Source organism: Erpetoichthys calabaricus, chromosome 6, assembly GCF_900747795.2.
Source record: "Erpetoichthys calabaricus chromosome 6, fErpCal1.3, whole genome shotgun sequence".
Lineage (NCBI taxonomy): Eukaryota > Metazoa > Chordata > Cladistia > Polypteriformes > Polypteridae > Erpetoichthys > Erpetoichthys calabaricus.
Genome location: NC_041399.2, coordinates 113,712,413 through 113,737,422, shown reverse-complemented (window position 1 = coordinate 113,737,422; position 25,010 = coordinate 113,712,413). Strand labels below are relative to the sequence as shown.

The following is a 25,010-nucleotide window of genomic DNA, read 5'->3' as shown; positions in this document are numbered from 1 at the left end:
AGTACCTCCATCCAGAATCCAGACACTCATCAAAGGCTATAGGAGGCATCAAGAGGCTGTTATATTTGCAAAAGGAGGCTCAACTAAGTATTGGTGTAATATCTCTGTTGGGGTGCCCAAATTTTATTTACCTGTCTAATTTTGCTTTGATGCATATTGCATATTTTCTGCTAATCCAATAAACTTAATGTCACTGCTGAAATGCTAATGTTTCCATAAGGCTTTCATATATTTGGCCAAATGGGGGAGGCAGCTTGATGGATGAGGTCTCCAGGAGTCTAAAATTATCCAAATCTTATTATGTGATATCATCTACCATTAAATTCTGCTCCGTACTTCTAAAAAATGTTTAATTTTTTATTGAGCATTTGTTCTGTTCTGTTTATTGTATTGTATTGACCCCCTTCTTTTGACACCCACTCCACGCCCAACCTACCTGAAAAGGAGTCTCTTTTTGAACTGCCTTTCCCAAGGTTTCTTCCATTTTTCCCTACTAGGTTTTTTTTGGGAGTTTTTTCTTGTCTTCTTAGAGAGTCAAGGCTGGGGGGCTGTCAAGAGGCAGGGCCTGTTAAAGCCCATTGCGGCACTTCCTGTGTGATTTTGGGCTATACAAAAATAAACTGTATTGTATTGTATTGTATATTAAAAGGAAGTTGCTTTGAAAGCTCAGCCAATGATAAACAAAAATCCAAAGAATTAAGAGGGGTTCCCAAACTTTTTCATGACTGTATATCGCTAATGATGACCACCACCCTGAAGACATCATTTTTAAAACACAGTGAAAAAAATCTATTATGTATACCCTTTCTTTTGTCTTAATGAAATGTATTTTATCTTGTAGCATTTTTGTAGAATAAATGTTTGAAATGTGGTACTACTTTTTGCTCATCCTGTATATAAGGAGCAGCAATAGGAACCAGTTCAGAACATAATTGTTCAGGCTATCCATGTGTAATTGACACAAAAGAAAACAAAAGGGTGCATAGTGGTGAAACAAAAAAGACACTGACCAAATTCACTCAATGCAGAGTTTTCTGCATTGTTGGAATTTTTGTGGTTCTCGCTGTAGCGGGTACTAAATATCATATTGACTTTATCAGTTTCTGCCACCCTCTTCCCCTTCAAAGTATATGTCCTGGGAATTAAGTAATTGTAGGATGTCAGTTTAAGGGCAATAGGGGGTCAAGCTATGCTTGTGCATCCTTGTACAAGTGTTCTGTTTTGTGACATAAAGGGATAGACTTTCTTCAAAAAGAGGTATACATTTTTGTGAAGGAAGAGAGGACAAACCCAGAGAGGAGGGAGAGAGAAGAGGGAGCATGGAGCAGGACCCGCACCGTCACACCACGTGGGTTGTATAGTTGATGCAAACATGGGAACAAGAATACTTGTTAAAAATAGGACTGGGTGATGTTTATGGTAGAGTGAAAAGGAGGTATGTGTGTTTGTTTAACATACAGTCTATATGTATATGTATATCATTATAGAAGTAGTTATTTAGTTGTATTCCCATTTATATTATTATTTATTTGTTCATGTATGATATTCTTAGGGAAATATGTATATAATTATGCTCGCTTGCTCTCTCGCGCTCGCTTGCTCTCTTGCGCTCTCTCGCTCTCTCTTTCGCTGTACAGGGAATGCACAAGGAGAGACTGAACACGTGCAGAAATCATTGGCGTGTACGAACCGGAAGGGAAACTGGCTTGTTCGTCACCCGAGTGTGTGGTCATGAACAGATGCAAAAGTTTGGCAAACTTCTTGGTCGTAACCTGATTTGTACGTGGTCTGAAACGTTCGTGACCCGAGGTTCCACTGTATATGACTGAAGCAGTTTTTTCCATCTGTATCTTTTTTAAATTAATAAATGTGTGTTGAAACTTTCAAGCAGTAATCTTTGACTTCCTGTTTCACTGCGGAATAAATATGAGGTGGCACAAGGCCAGATTCCTGTATTCATTCATCATCGTGGGAAAGATAAGAGCACACACAATTCAAATGAGAGAAAAGTGTGCTGACCTTCATAAATCATGAAATGGCCATAAAAAAATGTTACTCGCCTGAAAATGTACAGTTAGGGCAATAATTAAAAAGTTCAGATTAACTGGAACTGTTAACAACTTACCTGAATGAGGACCTAAGTTTATTTTGCCCCCACAAACAATGAGTGAGATGGTAAGAGAGGTAAAACAAATCCCCACATGTTGTGTAAATAGGGCTTAACAGCTTTAATACAATTCAACTTGATAACCATCCAAATTCCTTTTGACTTAATTTCCTTTTATACAGGTTGAAATGAGACCAACAGGTAAAAAATAAATGAAAACAGACAGAAGAACCTCTTTGCCTCTGTTGTGTTGTTGCTTCTGGCACAGAGAGAGAAAAAGAGTGTGTTTGCGCAGTGAGAGGTTTTACATGGAAAAAGAGAAAGGCATTCTATTAGCAAGCATTTAAGGATCATCCAGCTACAAAGTATAAAGCTTAGAATAACTACTGGAGCCTTCCTATGTGGTGCTATGTGACACTCCATGTGACCTTCCAGTGCTCATCAAATATGCAAAAATATGGCAATTTTGAGTAGCAGTAATATGACATTTTCAGAATTTTATGTAAACATTTATATGTTTCTGACTTTTTTATACAAAATGTTTGCCAGATTTCTTTACTTTTAACATGCCTAGTGTTAACTACAGTTGAGGGCTTCAGAAGTCAATATATTAATGGTATTAAACTACATTATTAAATGGTACTGTACAATAAAACAGTAGTGCTCTTACTAGGGCAAAAATGAAACCCAAACGTAACAGACTATACTGTAACTAATTATTTTGTTCTTTATCAGACCATTCTCAGAAGCTCTGAAGTCCTTTAAAAAGTATATCATTATTAGAATTAGATTGTCTTCATTAACTATATAAATTTTGAACTGTTAAATTGTGAATTGTGTCTATTAGCATTGTTTTGACTTTCTTTGGTGTTTATCATAGCCATGAAAATTATATTTATTTTTTTCTGATTTAATCAATGATCAAAAATCATAAATTGATGCTAATTAGCATTTAGAAAAAAATTTTGAAATTGTAAAAATATACAAAAACTTTATTGTATAGATAGATAGATAGATAGATAGATATAGCAATAGCAGTTCCCTTTTAGTCACTTCAGCTGGCAAATGTAAACTTTACAACTTATGAAACATCTAAGCAACTTGTGTTTTTTCATAACCAGGTCTTTGTAAGTTAAACTTGGTTAAATGTTTTGTTGTAGTGTGACAGTTTCAATTGGCTTCAGCTGCAGCATTACATCCTTGTACCTGGAACTGTCAATAACATAATCGAAATTAGCCAGGCAATGAGGACACAAACCACAAGCAAATGTGGTTTATGTGTTTTTTTTTTTGTTTTTTTTTTTCTTATTTCAAAAAAATGTTAAATGAGTACAAAGAATGCAATGTGGCATCTGGAGCCAATCCAGACAATTACATTTGGTGACAGAGGTGGGATGAACCAGTGGCAGTAAGGAGTGAAGACAAAGAAGAAAGCAAGAGGATTTGGTGGCCGATTAATAGACAGAACCCACGTAACCATGTCTGGAAGGACTTTATTGAATGATTGAACTTTTAATGGACTATTTTTTTATTGCTTTTGTTTTACTGTGTTTTAAAAGTTCTTGTTCTTTTACTGTCCTGGTGTAAAGGGGGAGGGTTGGGATTATTTTATTGTGGGGGTATTTTTAGTACTTGTTTCAGATTTAGTGCAGGTGTTGAGAGACCACACCACAGACCTGGGCCACCAGTTGCACTGGGTTATTCTGGAAGTGCATCCCATCCATGGAACTGGCAGCTTGTGTGTGGAGGTATGATGAAACATAGGCCCATGGTTAAAAAAAAGCAAAAAAAAAAATACATGTATTCCATGGGGGTGCACATAGTTGCAGAGTTCAGCAGTCATGGGGTGTGCTTTGGCATTCCATGTGTCACAGGTGATTACAATGCTGCGCCCCTTGAGAGTATAAATCAGGTCGGATCATAATAAGGAATATTGAAAAACAGAAAATCGAAGTAAGGAAGAGCAGAATCGGGAGTGAAAGCCAGCACAGTGGAGAGGGGGCAGAGCGACCAGTTAGCCCTGCTTGGGAGCGAAGGAAATGGCACTCCAAGGGGTGGATCATCTCCCACTGAACAGCCTAGAGGAGGGAAGGAGATAAAGAAGCCTCAAGGGATCCAGTAGACACCAAAGGTGCGTAGTGGAAGACAGAGGTTTGGCTCAGAGCATCTAGGCTGGAGGAAGTTGGGTCGAGGGCCAGAGAAACGGACTGCAGCTGCTGGTGTCTACGCAGGCTGCAAGACCTAATGGAGTGAGCTGGGGAGAAAGGGGAGTAAGATGTCCTGGACTGACAAAAAGGAAAATAATCCAATGTGTGTATTATTATATGTATTATTATATGGTTGATTTTAATGGATTAGTTATTGCCCACAATGAGCCCTGATTTTTATGGATTATGTATTTATTTGACTGTACTGTACCTTTGCACTTTGGGGTTTTGAACCCCTGCATTGTTAAATAAAATCACTAGCAATTTTTGTACCTCACTCTTGACTGTTTGTGTCTTCATTTGCTCTTGGTTATGTTGTTGATGGTTCCAAGTTCCAGAATGTTAAGCATGCTGGGGCCAACCTGGACCATCACATGTAGATGTTAAAGAATTATTTATAACTTTTTTGTCCCATGTTTTATCTTTTCTTATTATTTAAAGTTTTTGAGGCAAACTCGATCTATCTCTCCATTTTTTAATATCATTTGTACAGTTAGCAGTGTAAATGTTATAAATGAATTGAAGCTTAGTTTGACCCTAGAGTTGTTTGTTTTGTCCTCCTATCCACAAAGGCTTAAGCAAACTATAATGTTGCAATGGGGGGTAATTATGTTGCATCCACTTACACACAATCTGACCTACAACTGTCAATTTACATCTCTTATTAATTCTGTTCTCATTTTAACCAATGATTTATTATAATCCTTTAACCTACTGAGTAATCACTTGTCAGTGTTTGTTGTGAAATTGCATGCTGTGTAAAGATACTGAGTATTTGCTATTGGGATTATCTAAATAATAAATGAAATATATTTTAAGTAGCTACTGCTTTTTTGTTTGTAGTCATGTTGTTACTGTACTAATGAAGGATGATGGAAGGATGGTGTTAAAGAACTTTAATAGAATTATGCAAGAGCTGAAATCACTTTGAAGACCCGTGTCTAGTTTCAAAACTGTCCACTTTTGTCAATGCTAGTTATCAAAATCTGCTCTCTTTTTATTTCATTCAGCCATCTGCTCCAAGACAAAAAGACACAGGTCCCAACTGTGTAGCAATGTCCTTTCCTGCAGAACCACCACCAAACTATGATGAAGCAACAGCTGGAGATAAGCAGCAAGAATACAGAACTCCACCTTACACAACTCAGCCTCCCTCATCAGTACCAGTTCATCCCAGTTGGGCTTATGTGCACCCAAGCCCTAGTAAGTATATAAGCATAGCTTAATTGGATAAAAGTGCAATAAACTTACTTAATCAAGCTTACAACAGGAGTTGAAATGTAATGAGCTTTTATGTGCTTTTAGATGATTCAGGAAAACTTTTGAACAAAGATTGGAGCTCAGTAATGGATTACATTATGACCAGTACGATTTATCTATTGGCCTGATTTTCAGATACTGGTTATGGTATATTAAAGAAGTAATTTGTGTGATTCAGCTATTGAATGAAAATGCAGATATCTGGTTATATTAAAAAGTAATTTAACCATTGTGTCTTTAGAAATCTATAACATTGTATGTACTGTATCTATAATGTAGAAAAAACACACAAGTAATGCTCATCTGTAAGGAAACTATTTTACAGTATATGGTGAAGAAACAAAGATAAGGTAGATTGATCTATTTTTGGTGTGCCTGTCTTGACTCCGAATTTGAAGCATCACATGCAGCATAAACAGTAGTGTTCCAGTGTCTTGGTGTGCCTGTCCTGACTTTGAATATGGAAGATCACATGCACCATAAAAGGTACCGTTCCAGTGTCTTGAAGTTCTTTCTGTTGGTTTTCCATGTTTTGAGCTCTGTAGAAAAGGGTGCGAATTACTACAGCTTGATAAGCCCTGAGCTTGGTTTAATTTTTAATGTTGCAAACTCAAACACCGTATTTCATAGACAACTAAAGTTAGTGATTGCACGTTTGAGAGAATGCGGGATCACTTCATATATTTCAATCTATGATAGGTGAGGTATGTAAAATGGTCAACATTTTTAAGGTTTACCTCCTAGTACTGAAATATTAGATCCAGTGACTGCTCATTTAAAGATTGTAGATGGAAGATTTTTGTCTTCTGAGTGGTGAGTGTAACTTCCATTTTCTTGTATGCTTCAGTAAAGACATCAATGATTGACTGAAGGTTTGTTGTTGAGTGAGCACATACAGCAGCATTGTCAGCATGCTGGAGTTCAATGACTAATGTCAGATAGGTGTTAGCCTTGGATCGTTTTCAGCTAAAGTTGAAACGCTTATCATCTATTCAGTAAGTTAGTTCCACTCAGATCATAACTTTGTTTTTTTTTTATCAGATTAAAAAAATCAAGAAGGGCTTTAATATGATGATGTAATCATTTTTGAATCCAGTGTTAACTTCATAATGAGCTGTGGTAGATCCATTAGTATGTTGTCATGGAGTAAACCAGCAATGGTGACAAATTTTGGTGGGCATCAATACTTTAGTAGCTCTTGACAGAGTCCACCACTTTTGTGAGGTCAAAGAAGTGCATTTAAAAAGGTTGGTGGTTTTCTGACCATGGTGAAGTTGGCAAGCAGCGAAGATCATGTCAGTTGTACTTCTTGAGGGCCTAAGTCCACACTGAGATTCTGGAGGAGGTGTCCAGCATGTGGGGAGAGATGGCTTAGGAGGATTCTTCAAATAATTTTCCATTGTTGGACAACAGGGTAATTCCTCTAATTGCCACGGTCTGATTTTTCAATTTTTTTGAAGATTGTCACAATCAATGCATCCCTTAGCTCATCTGGACTTTCTTCAAGGTTCCAATTCTTCAAGATCAGGGCACCAAAGTGAGTTTGCATTGTCTCTGTGCCCAAAGCCCCACACCCCCCTGGTTTTTCCAGGTGATGTATCTTTTGTCTACTTGACTGTAGGCCTGGGCAATTTATCTCATTTTTGATTCTATTGACTACTTAAGAAAAATAAACATGCAAAAGCGAATATCGAGTACTCTTGATTTTCAACAACTTCCTCTGACAGATAAGTGAAATCCACAAAGTTTCCACCACTCTTCTGAGCAGGACTGTGTTGAGTCTGCCCATGTTGCCTGCTGGTGATGATGAGTGTGAGTAAAAAAAATGGAGGATCACAAGGGAAGACTTTAGAACAGGTAGTGTTAGCTCTGCTGTGACAGTGCAAATAGTATAACATCTAAAGATAAAACACATTACTGTATATTATAAGGCCATCTATGCAGCCAGCAACGTGCCCTCCCTCCCCTGTGGCAAAACTGGTCTCTGCTAAACAAAGTTCCATAAAATGTTTGCTGTTCCATTACATAGCATATGAGCAGATAAGCAGTAGGCGGAAGGAGATAACCATTACAGTGATTTGGCATATTGCAAAACACAAATTTGCATACTTAACTTGCACCCTAAAAATTCTTGTATTTTGTCAATGGTTAGGTATCTACACTAATCACTAACTCACACCAAAAGTGATACGTCCCAGCATCATCATAATAATAATAATTCTTTGCATTTATATAGCGCTTTTCTCACTACTCAAAGCGCTCAGCAATTGCAGGTTAAGGGCCTTGCTTAGGGGCACTACAGAGCAGAGTCCCTATAGGCATTTACGGGATTCGAACTGGCAACCTTCCGATTGCCAGTGCAGATCCTTAGCCTCAGAGCGACCACTCATAAGCTCTCATCCATCCGTGTCATGTAGTCTCCACTCAGTAATGAAATGTTACAAGCATGAATAAAAACAGCAATCTAAATAGTCTTCTTTTGTGAATTATTGAGTCTTTGGAGCATTAGTTAAACTGGATGCATTAATGGTCATTTTATTTTAGGTTTCAGTTTGTATTTTTGTTTAGCAAGTGAATTGTGCTTCCTGGTGATCATTGAGTCTGTTAAAGTGTAAGTACTAGGTGAAGACAAATAAACAATGATGTTACTTTTTATTAGAATTTAATAATAGGATATCAATATCAAGTAATGAAATAAAAATCTGTATGATTTTTAGAATAGCAAATTGTAATAGTGAGATCTTCACAGTTCATTGGCATTGAAAGTGCATGTAAAGTTTCACTGAGTAGTTGCAACACCTGTTTCCACCAAAGTATCACTGCCTGTCTATACTATAGAAAAAGAAGGATTCAAAAAGCTGTTAAGAACACTAAATGCAAAATACAAGTTGCCTGCCCACAAATTCAGTACTTACTATATTGATCCATCCATCCATCCATCCATCCTCTTCTGCTTATCCGAGGTCGGGTCGCGGGGACAGCAACTTGAGCAGAGACACCCAGACTTCCCTCTCCCTGGCCACTTCTTCTAGCCTACTTCCAAGAGAATCCCGAGGCATTCCCAGGCCAGCCGGGAGACATAGTCCCTCCAGCGTGTCCTGGGTTTTCCCCGGGGCCTCCTCCCAGTTGGACGTGCCCGGAACACCTCACCAGGGAGGCGTCCATGAGGATCGGATCGCCAAGGTCCCCACCTTCGGCCACCATCCAACTCACACTGCACCCGACCTCCTTGGCCCCTCCCATAGGTGGTGAGCCCATGGGAAGGGGGACCCATGTTGCCTCTTTGGGCTGTGCCCGGCTGAGCCCCATGGGTGCAAGCCCGGCCACCAGGCGCTTGCCATCGAGCCCCAACTCTAGGCCTGGCTCCAGAGGGGGGCCCCGGTGACCCGTGTCCAGGCGAGGGAAAACGGCGTCCAAATTTTTTATTCATCATAGGAGGTTATGTTGAACCGCACTTTGTCTCATCCCTCACCTAGGACCAGTTTGCCTTGGCTGGCCCTACCAGGGGCATAAAGCCCCGGACAACAGAGCTCCTAGGATCATTGGGACACGGAAACCCCTCCACCACGATAAGGTGGCGGTTCGAGGAGGGGTACTATATTGATGAATGCTATAAAATGAACACCCACACACATTATACAAAATGACGGTTACAAATATGAAAAATCAAGTGTATGCAAATGCAGAATTTGGAACAATTAAAAATTGTGTAAATTATAAAACGTTTCTATTATATGCATGTATTATGATCTGTGATTAGCGTGGTAATGAATCAAGAGTTTTGTCTCTCCTTATAATTGTTGTCATGTGTGTTTAGTGTCAGTGTCTGCTTGTGCCTTTACTTATTTCTGTAAATAGTAAAGAGTCTGAATAAGTTCGGGAAACCTATGGACTATAATGAAAGGAGCATTTGACTCTGAGGCCAAAGGTGGAACTCAAGGGTGGAGGTACTAACCATACCAAAAAGATTAAAGAAAAAGGAAAAAAACATGAGCACCAGAGAGAAGAGGAGGAAGTTGCATAAATTTAGGAGAATGACTCCATATACAGTCATATGAAAAATTTTGGGACCCCTCTTAATTCTTTGGATTTTTGTTTATCATTTGCTGAACTTTCAAAGTAGCAACTTCCTTTTAATATATGACATGCCTTATGAAAACAGTAGAATTTCAGCAGTGACATTAAGTTTATTGGATTAACAGAAAATATGCAGTATGCATTATAACAAAATTTAGACAGGTGCATAAATTTAGGCACCCCAACAGAGATATTGCATCAATACTTAGTTGAGCCTCCTTTTGCAAATATAATAGCCTCTAGACACCTCCTATAGCCTTTGATGCGTGTCTGGATTCTGGATAGAGGTATTTTTGATCATTCTTCCATATAAAATCTCTCCAGTTCAGTTAAATTTGATGGCTGCTAACATGGACAGCCTGCTTCAAATCATCCCATAGATTTTCGATGATATTCAAGTCAGGGGACTGTGACGACCATTCTAGAACATTGTACTTCTCCCTCTGCACGAATGCCTTTGTAGATTTCGAACTGTGTTTTGGGTCATTGTCTTGTTGGAATATCTAACCCCTGCATAACTTCAACTTTGTGACTGATGCTTGAACATTATCCTGAAGAATTTGTTGATATTGGGTTGAATTCATCTGACCCTCGACTTTAACCAGGGCCCCAGTCCCTGAACTAATCACACAGCCCCGCAGCATGATTGAACCTCCACCAAATTTGACAGTAGGTAGCAGGTGTTTTTCTTGGAATGCGGTGTTGTTCTTCTGCCATGCAAAGTGCAAAGACCAAGTAACTCAATTTTGGTCTCATCATGCCAAAGCACTTTGTTCCAAAATGAATCTGGCTTGTCTAAATGAGCATTTGCATACAACAAGCAACTCTGTTTGTGGCGTGAGTGCAGAAAGGGCTTCTTTCTCATCACCCTGCCATACAGATGTTCTTTTTGCAAATTGCGCTGAATTGTAGAACGATGTACAGATACACCATCTGCAGCAAGATGTTATTGCAGGTCTTTGGAGGAGATCTGTGGGTTGTCTGTAACCATTCTCACAATCCTGCACATATGCCACTCCTGTATTTTTCTTGGTCTGCCACACCTAGGGTTAAAAAGCAACTGTGCCTGTGCCGCTGTACCGCTTCACTAAAAATCTTTGTTCGGAAAACACCCCAGTACTCAGATGTTCCTAGGAAATGAAAGACATACCACTGTTATCTTTTTTTTGTTGAAAGTAGAGTAAATTATTGTGCAGGCTGAGAGGGGTTCCCAAACTTATTCATATTATAGGAGACCTGGGTTCATTTTTGCAGAAAGCAAGAGGACTTGATGACACAGAGGATCCTTTTCCTTTTTTATGTTGAATTTCGGAGGTCTGATGGGCATGTATGAGGAGACAGTGAGTGATAGATTTTTTCCTGGTTTGGTCATAGGGCTCAGTAAAACTGTCAAAGTAATAAACATTAAAAAAAAGTAATTCTTCTGATGGACGTTTTAATTTACTTTTTTATTTTTACTGTCCATTTCATTAATTTAATTGTTTGTGTATTAGGGGTTTATTTATTAAGTGTTTTTCATTGTAATGTTTGAGTGTGGGGAGGTGTGCTACAGTGTGGCATTTTGTAAATACTTGATTTATTTGTTGTGTGCATTTTTCAGTATTTACAATAGAATACAATCCCCTCCTCGAACCGCCACTTTATCGTGGTGGAGGGGTTTGCGTGTCCCAATGATCCTAGGAGCTCTGTTGTCCGGGGCTTTATGCCCCTGGTAGGGCCACCCTAGGCAAACTGGTCCTAGGTGAGGGATTAGACAAAGTGCGGTTCAACAAAACCTCCATGATGAATACAAAATTTGGACAGCGTTTTCCCTCGCCCGGACGTGGGTCACCGGGGCTCCCCTCTGGAGCCAGGCCTGGAGGTGGGGCTCGATGGCAAGCGCCTGGTGGCCAGGCTTGCACCCATGGGGCTCAGCCGGGCACAGCCCGAAGAGGCAACGTGGGTCCCCCTTCCCATGGGCTCACCACCTATGGGAGGGGCCAAGGAGGTCGGGTGCAGTGTGAGTTGGGTAGTGGCCGAAGGCGGGGACCTTGGCGATCCGATCCTCGGCTACAGAAGCTGGCTCTTGGGACGTGGAATGTCACCTCTCTGAAGGGGAAGGAGCCTGAGCTAGTGCGCGAGGTCGAGAGGTTCCGGCTAGATATAGTCGGGCTCACCTCGACGCACAGCTTGGACTCTGGAACCAATCTCCTTGAGAGGGGCTGGACTCTCTACCACTCTGGAGTTGCCCCCGGTGAGAAGCGCCGAGCGGGTGTGGGCATACTTATTGCCCCCCGACTTGGAGCCTGTACATTGGGGTTTACCCCGGTGGACGAGAGGGTAGCCTCCCTTCGCCTTCGGGTGGGGGGACGGGTTCTAACTGTTGTTTGTGCATATGCACCAAACAGCAGTTCGGAGTACCCACCCTTTTTGGAGTACCTGGAGGGGGTGCTGGAGGGCACACCTTCAGGTGACTTCCTCGTACTGCAGGGAGACTTCAGTGCTCACGTGGGCAATGACAGTGAGACCTGGAAGGAAGTGATTGGGAGGAATGGCCCCCCTGATCTGAACCTGAGTGGTGTTTTGTTATTGGACTTCTGTGCTCGTCACGGATTGTCCATAACGAACACCATGTTCAAGCATAGGGGTGTTCATATGTGCACTTGGCACCAGGACACCCTAGACCTCAGTTCGATGATCGACTTTGTGGTCGTGTCGTCAGACTTGCGGCCACATGTCTTGGACACTCGGGTGAAGAGAGGGGCGGAGCTGTCAACTGATCACCACCTGGTGGTGAGTTGGCTCCGATGGTGGGGGAGGATGCCGGTCAGGCCTGGTAGGCCCAAACGTGTTGTGAGGGTCTGCTGGGAACGTCTAGCAGAGCCCCCTGTCAGAAGTAGCTTCAACTCCCACCTCCGGCAGAACTTCGACCATGTCCCAAGGGAGGTGTGGGACATGTGAGTCCGAATGGGCCATGTTCCGTGCCTCTATTGTTGAGGCGGCTGACCGGAGCTGTGGCCATAAGGTAGTCAGTGCCTGTCGTGGCGGCAATCCCCGAACCCGTTGGTGGACACCAGCGGTGAAGGATGCCGTCAAGCTGAAGAAGGAGTCCTACCGGTCCCTTTTGTCCTGTGGGACTCTGGAGGCAGCTGATAGGTACCGGCAGGCCAAGCGGAATGCGGCTTCGGTAGTTGCTGAGGCAAAAACTCGGGCATGGGAGCAGTTTGGGGAGGCCATGGAGAACGACTTTCGGACGGCTTCGAGGAGATTCTGGTCCACCGTCCGGCGTCTCAGGAGGGGGAAGCAGTGCAGTGTCAACACTGTGTATGGTGGGGATGGTGCGCTGCTGACCTCAACTCGGGACGTTGTGGGTCGGTGGGGGGAGTACTTCGAAGACTTCCTCAATCCCACTAACATGCCTTCCAATGAGGAAGCAGAGCCTGGGGACTCAGAGGTGGGCTCCCCCATCTCTGGGACTGAGGTCACCGAGGTGGTCAAAAAACTCCTTGGTGGCAGGGCCCCAGGAGTGGATGAGATACGCCCGGAGTTCCTCAAGGCTGTGGATGTTGTAGGGCTGTTTTGGTTGACACGTCTCTGCAACAGTGCCTCTGGATTGGCAGACTGGGGTGGTGGTCCCCCTCTTTAAGAAGGGGGACCGGAGTGTGTGTTCCAACTACAGAGGGATCACACTCCTCAGCCTCCCTGGAAAAGTCTATTCGGGGGTTCTGGAGAGGAGGGTCCGTCGGATAGTCGAACCTCGGATTCAGGAGGAACAGTGTGGTTTTCGTCCTGGTCGCGGAACAGTGGACCAGCTCTACACCTTTAGCAGGGTCCTAGAGGGTGCATGGGAGTTTGCCCAACCAGTCTACATGTGTTTTGTGGACTTGGAAAAGTCGTTCGACCGTGTCCCTCTGGGAATCCTGTGGGTGGTGCTCCGAGAGTATGGGGTACCGGACCCCCTGATAAGAGCTGTTCGGCCCCTGTACGATTGGTGTCAGAGCTTGGTCCGCATTGCCGGCAGTAAGTCGAACCCGTTTCCAGTGAGAGTTGGACTCCGCCAGGGCTGCCCTTTGTCACCGATTCTGTTCATAACTTTTATGGACAGAATTTCTAGGCGCAGCCAGGGTGTTGAGGGGGTCCGGCTTGGTGGACTCAGGATTGGGTCACTGCTTTTTGCAGATGATGTTGTCCTGTTTGCTTCATCAGGCCGTGATCTTCAGCTCTCTCTGGATCGGTTTGCAGCTGAGTGTGAAGCGGCTGGGATGGGAATCAGCACCCCCAAATCCGAGACCATGGTCCTCAGCCAGAAAAGGGTGGAGTGCCCTCTCAGGGTTGGGAGCGAGATCCTGCCCCAAGTGGAGGAGTTCAAGTATCTCGGGGTCTTGTTCACGAGTGAGGGAAGAATGGAGCGTGAGATCGACAGGCGGATAGGTGCGGCGTCCGCAGTGATGCGGGCTCTGCATCGGTCTGTCGTGGTGAAAAAGGAGCTGAGCCATAAGCAAAGATCTCAATTTACCAGTCGATCTATGTTCCTACCCTCACCTATGGTCATGAGCTATGGGTAGTGACCGAAAGAACGAGATCGCAAATACAAGCGGCTGAAATGAGTTTTCTCCGCAGGGTGTCTGGGCTCTCCCTTAAAGATAGGGTGAGAAGCTCAATCATCCGGGAGGGGCTTAGAGTAGAGCCGCTGCTCCTCCGCATCGAGAGGAGTCAGATGAGGTGGCTCGGGCATCTGATCAGGATGCCTCCTGGACGCCTCCCTGGTGAGGTGTTCCGGGCACGTCCAACCGGGAGGAGGCCCCGGGGAAGACCCAGGACACGCTGGAGGGACTATGTCTCCTGGCTGGTCTGGGAACGCCTTGGGATTCCCCCGGAAGATCTAGAAGAAGTGGCTGGGGAGAGGGAAGTCTGGGCATCTCTGCTCAATCTGCTGCCCCCGCGACCCGACCTCGGATAAGCGGAAGAGGATGGATGGATGGACAATAGCAATTTTATTTCCATGCGTACATTGACTTCTGTTGGTTTGCTGAGTACTTCTTCTTGTGGCTAGTGTGAAGTAGTGTTGGTCACATGCACTCTGGATTATTTATTAACTTTTTCCTTTTTTTGCCGCTGTAGGGATAAGTAGCGCATATTATAATTGTGCTGTCTCGTGGCAAGGATGGATCTCGAGTAGTGGTACAATATATACAAAAAGTTAAACAGATTAACTGCAGTGTTTCTTGAGATGGTAGCGACTGGCAGACACAGATACTGGCGAAACAGGCAGTGTTGAACGCAGTATACATGCATTAAAAACTCAAAAATAAGTACAGGAGATATTGAACAAAAATGGTTAGAAAATAAACATGTTCTTTGAGCTGTTTCTTAGAGGCACAGCTATTAATAAAATTAACATTTTAAAAAAGTAAACATTTTTCCTTCTCTAGTAATTTATAATATTATTGTGAGGAAATATGTGATGTTTTGTCTCTGTACGTGTATATATACATGCCTGTATAGAGCTAATCTTCAATCTTTAAGGTGTTTTGAGAATTATATAAAGAAATATCAAATATTGCATTTAGAGTCAAGTTTATCTCAATATCAATTTAACTCTATATCAGCCAGCCCAAAATGTCAACATCTCACAATAAAGTTTAGAGAGATTTCTAACTAATTTCTGAGTTGCTATTGTGGAATGAAATTAAAATCATTCTTTCCAACAAAAGACTCCTGATTTAGAAGATCTTTAAAGTACTTCTTCCATTGTGCGTTAATGGCTTCCCTGTCTATAATCATTTAATCTCCACCATTAGATCTCAGGAGCTTAGTGTCACAGGTGTCTGGTCACACTTATAGGTAATCTAACTTTGACACCATTAAAATATCCGACTACGCCACCCAGTTTTATTAAGAGACTGGGAATTCCTGAAATTTACCAATAATAGCACACATCCATCCATCCATTTTCCAACCCGCTGAATCCGAACACAGGGTCACGGGGGTCTGCTGGAGCCAATCCCAGCCAACACAGGGCACAAGGCAGGAAACAATCCTGGGCAGGGTGCCAACCCACCGCAGTAATAGCACACAGGTTTCTTTAAATTGGGCGGTGAGTAAACACACAATGAAAGACACAACAGTAATTTTAGAAAAAAACAACAGTAGGTTCTATTACACAAAACAATATAAGGTACATTAAAAAGATGAACGAACATAACAAAAACTAAACATATCAGGAATCAATTTCCCTTTTTTTAAAAAGGAAAATACACAGTCCACCCTCTAAAAGTCCGTTAAAAACAAGAATTGGAGGATACAACCTTTAGTGGTGCAGAGTCCAGTTTGGGCACTGTGTTACCCCAACACTTAATTGTTCAACTGTCCATGGATGTACTCTGTTCCCCGGCAGAAGCTATGTCAAATTGTTGACTCCCTGTCAGCGTCTCTTCGTTGTTCCTTTTTCTTCCACTCTGGGCTCCTTGTGTGGCTGGGACCTAGGCACGCCTCATTCCTCGTCTGTCAGCTTCGCTTGGTCCTCTCATGCGGCTTCCCTCTTTCGCTGGACCCACAACTGGCGTCTCCTTGTGGAGCTGTCTCTTCCTCCCTGGAAGTAAATGTTGCCGTCCTTGTGCCTCACGTCGTGCCAGCCAGGTACCCTTGTCTGCCTGCGAGCCCCCTGTGCCCTGTCTGAGTGTCTTGGCAGCGTTTCCTGTGGACTCTCCCCTCCTGCCTTCTGCTGCCCAGGAGTTTATATTTACTTCAGTCCCTGCTGTTGTCAGTCCTGGACAAACAGTTTAATCAATGGCACATCTAAATTGCCTGGGTTTAACAATTAATGAAAACACAAGTTAACAAAATGTATGGTTACCAAACATTAAAAAGTACAGATATGCTGATTAGGAACCAATATTTCCAAGCCAGGTAAATACAGACATCCTCCAAGGAAGCAGCAGTTCTGTTATCACACGTGGTATTGTTTGTAAATCTCAACCATCCATAAACTTCAAAGTGGTGACTCCTTTGCAGTACAGCAAATAAATACATCCTGCAGACAGTCTTTTAACTTCTCACCCCCCAGTCCCAACAATGGGTGCCTAATGGAACCACCCAGTGCACAAAAAAAATGTCCCCCTCTGACATCAGGTCTGTGATTGTTTAGGCCATAAACATGTTTGATTACATTGAAATAGCTGCACATTTCTATAGTTTAAGTCAATGGTCTCAAACTCTGGTCCTGAATGACCACAGTGGCTGCAGGTTTTCATTCTAACACTTTTCCTAATTGGTGACCAGTTTTTGCTGCTAATTAATTCCTTTTTCCTTTCATTTTAATTGACTTTTTAAGATTTGTTCCCCTCAATTTCTTCATCCTTCCTCTGAATTGCTTCATTTCTCTCTTTAAATGGCATTCAGACAGAAATGAAACGTGAAGTGAATGAGCCAACAGAAGACCAACTAAGTCTGTCTCAAACTCCAACCAATTTCACTTTTCATAATTTTGATTAATTAGGAGCAGATTATTGTTGTTAATTAAACCCATTCTTTAATTCCATGGCTTGTTGCTGCTCTCATTGTGCAATAGCATACATTTCCAAAATTATTGATTTTCTCTTTTCTAAGAGTACTATTAAAATGTTTTGGGGACCTGAGCAGATCAGCATTCCTGAGACCTTTATCCTTCTTTATTTTCAGATATTGTGTGATGGTCACAGTTTGCTTGTAATGTTTTGGCAAATTGTATCTCATTATTGTTTGACTGCTAATTAAGGAAGAAGAAACAATTGATGGGTCTGAGTCTTCAAGAACAAGTCAATTAAAATAGATAGATAGATAGATTGATAGATAGATAGATACTTTATTAATCCCAAGGGGAACTTCACATACTCCAGCAGCAGCATACTGATAAAAAAACAATATTAAATTAAAGAGTGATAAAAATGCAGGTATAACAGACAGTAACTTTGTATAATGTTAACCTTTACCACCACACCCCCCCAAACCCCAATGGGATGGAATTGAAGAGTCGCATAGTGTGGGGGAGGAACGATCTCCTCAGTCTGTCAGTGGAGCAGGACAGTTACAGCAGTCTGTCGCTGAAGCTGTTCCTCTGTCTGGAGATGATACTGTTTAGTGGATGCAGTGTATTGACAGGAGCCTGCTCAGCGCCTGTCGCTCTGCCATGGATGTCATACTGTCCAGCTCTGTGCCTACAATAGAGCCTGCCTTCCTCACCAGTTTGTCCAGGCATGAGGCATCTCTTTTCTTTATGCTGCCTCCCCAGCACACCACCGCGTAGAAGAGGGCACTCGCCACAACCGTCTGATAGAACATCTGCAGCATCTTATTGCAGATGTTGAAGGACGCCAGCCTTCTAAGGAATTCAAAATAAGTTATTTAGCAGCAAAAACAGGTCACTAATTAATGAAATGGTTAGAATGAAAACCTGCAGTAACTGCAGCCCTCCAGGACCGGAGTTTGAGACCACTTATTTAAGCGATACAAGTTTCCTTAATGTAATGAGCCAGTTTCTTTAGATTGGAGCTGATATAATTTTCCAAGGCATGGAAAATCTTGCTTTTACAGGTCATGTTAGAAAGGATCCAAGAGTCCCTTGATCTTCTGTTTACTTTGCTACTTCAGTTGTTGTCTATCAAATGGCTCCCAAAGTACATGACCAAGCAGATGAGGCTATGATTAGTCCAACTGCTATTTTTTCCTGACATAAATGTATTTGCATTGTTCCATTTGCATTATTAAATACAGTGTTCATTAGAAATACTGTAAGTGCAAGTATTTCCTAGCTTCCTTTGTTAAAGAAATTTTGTATATATATATATTTAATTTGTTTATATCATTATAAATATCAAGATTAATTAATATAGAAAAAATGTATCATGATTATATTTTTGGACAAAAAAAAACACAGCTCCCCAGTTAGTAGAATACATTAGTTAGTTAATTACAGTTGAAATCTGGTTTGTGATGTCTAGAAGGTGCTGGTTCCAAACACACATGGAAGCAGTAATTTGAAAAAAGTCTACTACTTGGGTGCAGCATACGAAATACATTTTTATTGTAAGGAGAAATTTTTGCCCAAATGGACAAAAATCCGGGGGCATTTTATAAAAAATATTACGGGGCATTTTGCAAAATGTACAAAATATCAATCAGGATGGTGAGCATGACTATTTGTGTTATTCATAGCAGAAATTAGAAAAAAATGAATTGTATATGTTCAGTTTCTTTAATTAAAAAATGTTAAAACATGTTGGGCCAGTAAAAAGAAAACAGACTTTAAATAAGTCAGTGCTACTTAAAATGTTTCACACTGAGGAAGAATTTGCTAAAGTGAAAAACCTAGTGACTCACAGTCAACAGTCACTTGTTAGAGATTAATGTGGAATTAGGCTTTGTTGCATGACAGGAGATTGGAATGGGCTTCTATGTATTACAGCAACAACTCCGTTTTGATTTATTTGTGAAAGAATTCTGGAAAATATTTAACATAGCAGTCCAACTGTGAAATAGCACTTAACCAATTATTAGAATTCAAGCAAGGTAAAAAAAACACATAAGTAAATACATTATAACCTTACATATGTTGGCTGCAGAAGTTGGTTGGAAAGGCCATTTTGTGCAGGAAATGATACCCTTATAATAAAGAGTAAAACACTGGGTGTCAGCAAAAATGATCAGAAGGGTTTGAAATTGTTAACCATCGACCAACCACAGGGGTTCACCTTCTAAAAAGATACTAGGGGTCATATTTACTGATTTTCACAAAACTTTGAAAAATGTGTATTGGTAATAGAGGCATGTGGAGGGTTATTTTATGCTACAGTAGGTTGCTGATTATAAATATAATAATATTTCTGATAATTGATTCTTTAGTCCTTGCCCTTTAAGTGCAGCTTACAGAAATTTAAAATTGCCAAGTTTAAAACATGAACATGTAGGGTATTGTTTTAGACTATGTCAAGGTCAGTAGTTACGAATATGATATTATTTTTGGTTTTTGATCCTTTACTAGGGATGTCACCCTAAAAAAATGGATAAAATATGACAAATTTCTATTACAATTAGGAATATTTAGACCTTAAACATTTGAATTGAAGCACACATTATAATATTTCAAATATCTGACATACTTACTTTTTCTTTATTACTTTATGCACTTCTACCTCATGTAGTAAATCAATACATTTCTGGTGAACATTGCAAATTAGGGCAGCTTATGCTAATTCAGACTTTCTATACTTTTGAGAATTTACCGGACACTCTTCTCCCTAAGGAAAACCTTTATACATTAATTTGACCTGGAAGTGAGGTAATGGAAAAATACCTTCAAGAAAATTTACAAACTGGATTTCTTAAAACATTAAGTAGTCTACTACATTTATCAAGCAGGATCTCCATAATGCATACATCTTAATTAGAAGGGGAGGTAGACAAATGAAGGACAGCCTTGAACACAGTTACAGGGCATATTGAATATAGTGTTACAAATTATGGATTGTCAAACACACTTAAAACATTTCAGTCATTTGTCAATGATATTTTCTGTGATGTATTGAGTAGGGAATCCATTCCCGGACATTTTTCATTCCCACATTCCCGGGAATGAAACTGCTGTAATTCCCGGGAAAACAGGAACGGCCAAACTCGCATATATAGCGTGTAAAAATCGATCAAGAAATAACAGAGTTATAGTTGAAAATAATTAAGGTGGCACCATTGCTGCAGCTTGCACTTCATCAGACAACAGCTTTGAACAGCAACTTGAAACCACAATGCGTCAGTCTGTTGCATCCACATTATCTGTGCCAAGAAACTTGCCATCACAGAATGATGACAAGAAACTGGGTGCATCAGTAAAAGCTGAAATGGCAATGTTTCAGAGCAACGGCAAGCGCGGGCGTTGTTTAGAACAAGTGTATCAGTATCTGATGATTGTGCCGCCTACTTCAGTGGAGGCAGAGGGTGCTTTCTCAGCGGCTGGTGTACTTCTGCACGAAAGTGCGCTCTTGCTTGAACGACCGCACGCTGGACATGTTAGTAATAATAATAATAATTTATTACATTTATGTAGCGCTTTTCTCAGTTCTCAAAGCGCTGTCTACACAGGGAGGAACTGGGAAGCGAACCCACAATCTTCCACAGTCTACTTACTGCAAAGCAGCAGCACTACCACTGCGCCACCTGTGAGAACATTGTGCTTTCTATGCTCTTATTACTGCAACTAAAGATACATGTACATATATGACAGCATGAACTGCTTGTAGATAAGGTTAGTTTTTTATTTGTGTCAACATATTGCAGTAGTGTTATTAAAAATAAGTGTCGGTCGTTCTAAAACTGTTCACATGTGAGATGCCCGTGCACTGTGTCATCCCCGGGATTCCCGGGAATGAAATGCGGGATTCCCAAATTCCCAGGAATGGATAAACCCGTCCGGGAATGGATTCCCTAGTATTGACTATCATATATATATTTATTATATTTATATATATATCGTGATATATATTTATAAATATCATATATTTCAGGGCTTTTTAATGACATACTTTTTTTTTTTTTTAAATATTTGGAATCACATGATGGTCATGTGAAAAAAAAGTTTTGCAAAGACTACAATCACTTGTTTGTAAAATTAGAGAACTGTGAATTTTATAGGGTCTTGTTTCTTGAATATGAAATCACTTGTAAAGGACTAGTTGTGGATCACTTGAAAGTTGCACTTATTCTGAATTGTTATTCACCCAAGACTTTACAACACCTATTCTGAATTGTTATTCACCCAAGACTTTACAACAAATCCTAAGATTTGTTGCGTTTGTGAGTTAATACCACAAATTCATTAGAAACATTAGTACTTTGATTTAATTTCATTTCCTTTTCCTCATTAATAAAAAGGAGTCACAAGAAATTTTGTTGGACACATGAGGCTGCAGAGGCTTTGAACAATTAAAGATTATTTATTTTAAATTAAAGATTTTCTTTACTGCTGCACCAGTACTGAGACATCTGGGCATCTCTAAACATTTTATTGTTATAAAGTCAATCCTTCTATCATGGAGGGTGGGTATTTAATCTGGAAAAGATTCCTTGGGGAAATTTTATGTTCCTCCTAAGCTTGGACATCCATGAATTTCATAAATATTATTATTGTTGAAGAGATTCCTTTAAGTGAGAAGATATGAAAAAGGAAATGAAAGATTGTGTTTTAGCATGGGACTTGCTGCCAAGCTTAACCATCTATATGTGGTGGATATATACAGTACACCCCCAAAATTCGCAGGGGTTACGTTCCTAGAGCACCCGCGAATTGTGAAAAACCGCATATTTTGGATGTGGTTAAAAAAACGCCTATTTTTATACTTTAAACCGTAAATATTCCCCCAAAACAATGAAATTTCAAACTCAGTTTAATACATTACCTAAAAAAAACAATGTAAAGGTAAACCTGTATACTGTACTGCTATGTCTCCCGCTGTGCTAGAATGTAAAATACCGATGTTACCACTATATGTACTACAGTTCATGCAAGTGCGTTTTCATTGCCAGAAGCCTTAGAAGGTGCAGGGCGTTTCGGCGGAATCTTGGGGCTTTAACCCTTAAACTGGTACAGTGGAACCTCGAGATACGATCACCTCTGTATACGAGAAATTCAAAATACGAGGAAAGTATGAGCGAAAAATTTAGATCTAAATGCGAGCATTGGCTCGCGTAACGAGCCACGAGCCAGGCTGTGGGTATAGCTCACGGCTTAGCGAGGGGGCGTGGTAGCAGTTGCGAGCCGCGATCTGCGGTGTCTGCGTTTCTCACTTAAGTGCACAGGTGGGAAACTGCCCACATCCATGATTGTTCCTGTGGCTGATGGGCTGCAGCTGCCATGTCCTCCCCGCATATATAGAGAAGCGCGAGCCGGTTAAGGGGGAGAAGAAGTAAAAGAAAAGAGAGGAGAGAGAACGGAGGTTGCGGCAGGCAGGCAGGCAGGCAGGAGCAAGTCGGTGCTGAAGAGCGAGCGTGTAGCTGAACAGTGAGCTGAACAGGCGAGCCAAACAGCTGAAGCAGGACGGTGTAGAGAAGGTCAGCTACATTAAGGGTGTCTCGCCTGTTGCAGAGCCCGCAGGTGAGACGCTAACAGAGAAGAAGCACCGGGGATTGTCATCTGTTTTTTAAAGACTGCATCCTTTTGACGTTTTAACCTCGTGTTAAAGGATTGTTATTCTTGTGTATTTTAAACCTCCACTTCACAACTGTTTTAAGGATTATTTATTTAAAGATTTATTGAATGCTCTACTGCACTTTGGACACCTGTTTTGATTCTTTTAATAATCAGTTATATTATTTACCAGTGTTATTTATTAAAGGTAGACTACAGTATATATAATTTATCAGTGTTATTTGTTAGGAAAATTGATTTTTATGTTAATATATTTGGGGTGCGGAACGGATTAACTGGATTTCCATTATTTTCAATGGGGAAGTTTGTTCTAGATACGAGAAATTCGCTATACAAGCTCAGTGCTGGAACGAATTAAACTCGTATCTAGAGGTTCCACTGTACATACTTGGGGATTAATGCATCCCTGGATGCCAAATACTTTTTTGCTGCACTTTAAGTACTTAAGTACTTTAAGTATTGCACTTTAAGTAAACGTCACAATTCACAAAGAAAAAGTGAAATTTTAATAGAACACATTTTTTTTCCATGCAAAGAGCATCACAATTACTGCAACGCGGATCCTTTTACACACTGCTAATGAACTGTAAAAACTATTTAATAAACTACTGGAACAATACTGTATGTACAAAGTGCAACTGACCCATGGAAGAAATTAAGTAAATCACCGAGCCAACAGCACTTGAACTGGCAGCACGCAAACACACAGAGGTAAATGCTGACGCTGTCTCAATCCCAGTGACAGTGAGGCTGCAGTGTGTCACACTTGGGTCACAGAATTTTACAGAAACACAGGAGATTGTAGAGACAGGAACTTTATTCAAACACTTCAAACAAACAAACATGTCTCTTTCAGAAGTAAAATGAGCTCAGTATGCAGTTAGTTATCGATTAAAGAATAGACAAACATCATAGGGGAGTACAACCCCCAACAGGAGCAGATGATGTCTGGGGGAGGAGAGAGAAACAAAGCAATCAGCCAAAAAGGACAGGTGCTGTTCAGGCTTTTAAAATGGCACTGGTAAACGACTATAGCTGGTTGTGGCGGTTTAAGGGTTAAGAGGAACAAAACAGAAAACACAAGAACACTCAGCTGGAGATGCATCACAGTCAATCAGCAGCAAGGAGAAATTAATAACACTGTAGCGGTCCGGTGCCGCAAAGATTCACACTATAGAGAATATGGCAATTTATTTATTTTTATGGTGGAGATTCCAGGGACGCACCCAGCCTTGACCCGACCCACACGCACTCACAAACAGAGACAAAAATAAAGCAATCCGGTAATCAAACAGCAAATAAAGAATGCAATGAAAACAAACGAAATAAATGAAAATGATACCACCCCTGTTCTCCTTACAGCAATTACACATTAAATACAACAAAGCACCAACAAAACACACACAATAAATCATGAAAAACGGCAATGGATGAAATGTAATGATGAAAATAGATAGTCCAGAGATCAGTATGTTAAATGGGAATGTAAAGTTAGTCCTACCGCTAGTTCTTGAAATGGTGAAGATGGGTTCAGGAGCGCTTCCTTATTTGCAGGATGGCCATGAATCCACTTACAGTCCTCATGTACACATGCAGATGTCAGACAATGCAGACGCCAAACACGAAACGATTTAGGACAAAACGAATAAGTACAGGTAACCCAACAGAAGGCAGGCAGAGAGACAGGAACTTGAAACACAAATTACAAAAACTTTTATTTTGCTTTTGGTCACTGGCCCCCTTTGTAAAAGCCACGCTGACATCCTTTGACCCCAATAGCCCCAGCACCCACAGCAGAAGACCAATCAGAGCCACTGCAGGGACTGCTAGGAGTCACAATTTCAAATTCTGTTGGCTACTTTCACCATCCCAAGCTGCGTTTCCGATACAGTTGCTTCCTCTTCATTACAGTATCGCCACGAAAAAAGCCATACAAATTGCAGAGGATATTTGCGGTTTGTACTAACAATTATTAGATAGGTTCTAAGCAAAAATCCACGAATGACTGAGGCTGCCAACTCTGAACCGCAACTTTGCAAGGGTATACTGTACACCTATTTACTCTAACCTATACCAGGTCCGTGTCATTCATGGGAAGCCATTTCAATGGACTTTTTATCAATTCAAGACGATTTTAGTTTTGGTGGATTGTTTCTTTATGAACGCTAACTTTATTCCATTGACAAAATTACCTGTTGATTATCAA

General features: G+C 41.1%; 1 protein-coding gene across 2 annotated transcripts in view; it reads left to right on the top strand.

The window, feature by feature from the left end:
- The window catches only part of faim2a (Fas apoptotic inhibitory molecule 2a), a 195,123-nt gene that overhangs the window by 78,857 nt on the left and 91,256 nt on the right, over positions 1–25,010 (top strand). For both annotated transcript variants that reach the window (XM_028803871.2, XM_028803870.2), the window contains exon 2: positions 5,325–5,517. In XM_028803871.2, coding sequence (XP_028659704.1) covers positions 5,325–5,517 — 193 coding nt within the window. The remainder of the gene's footprint in view (positions 1–5,324; positions 5,518–25,010) is intronic.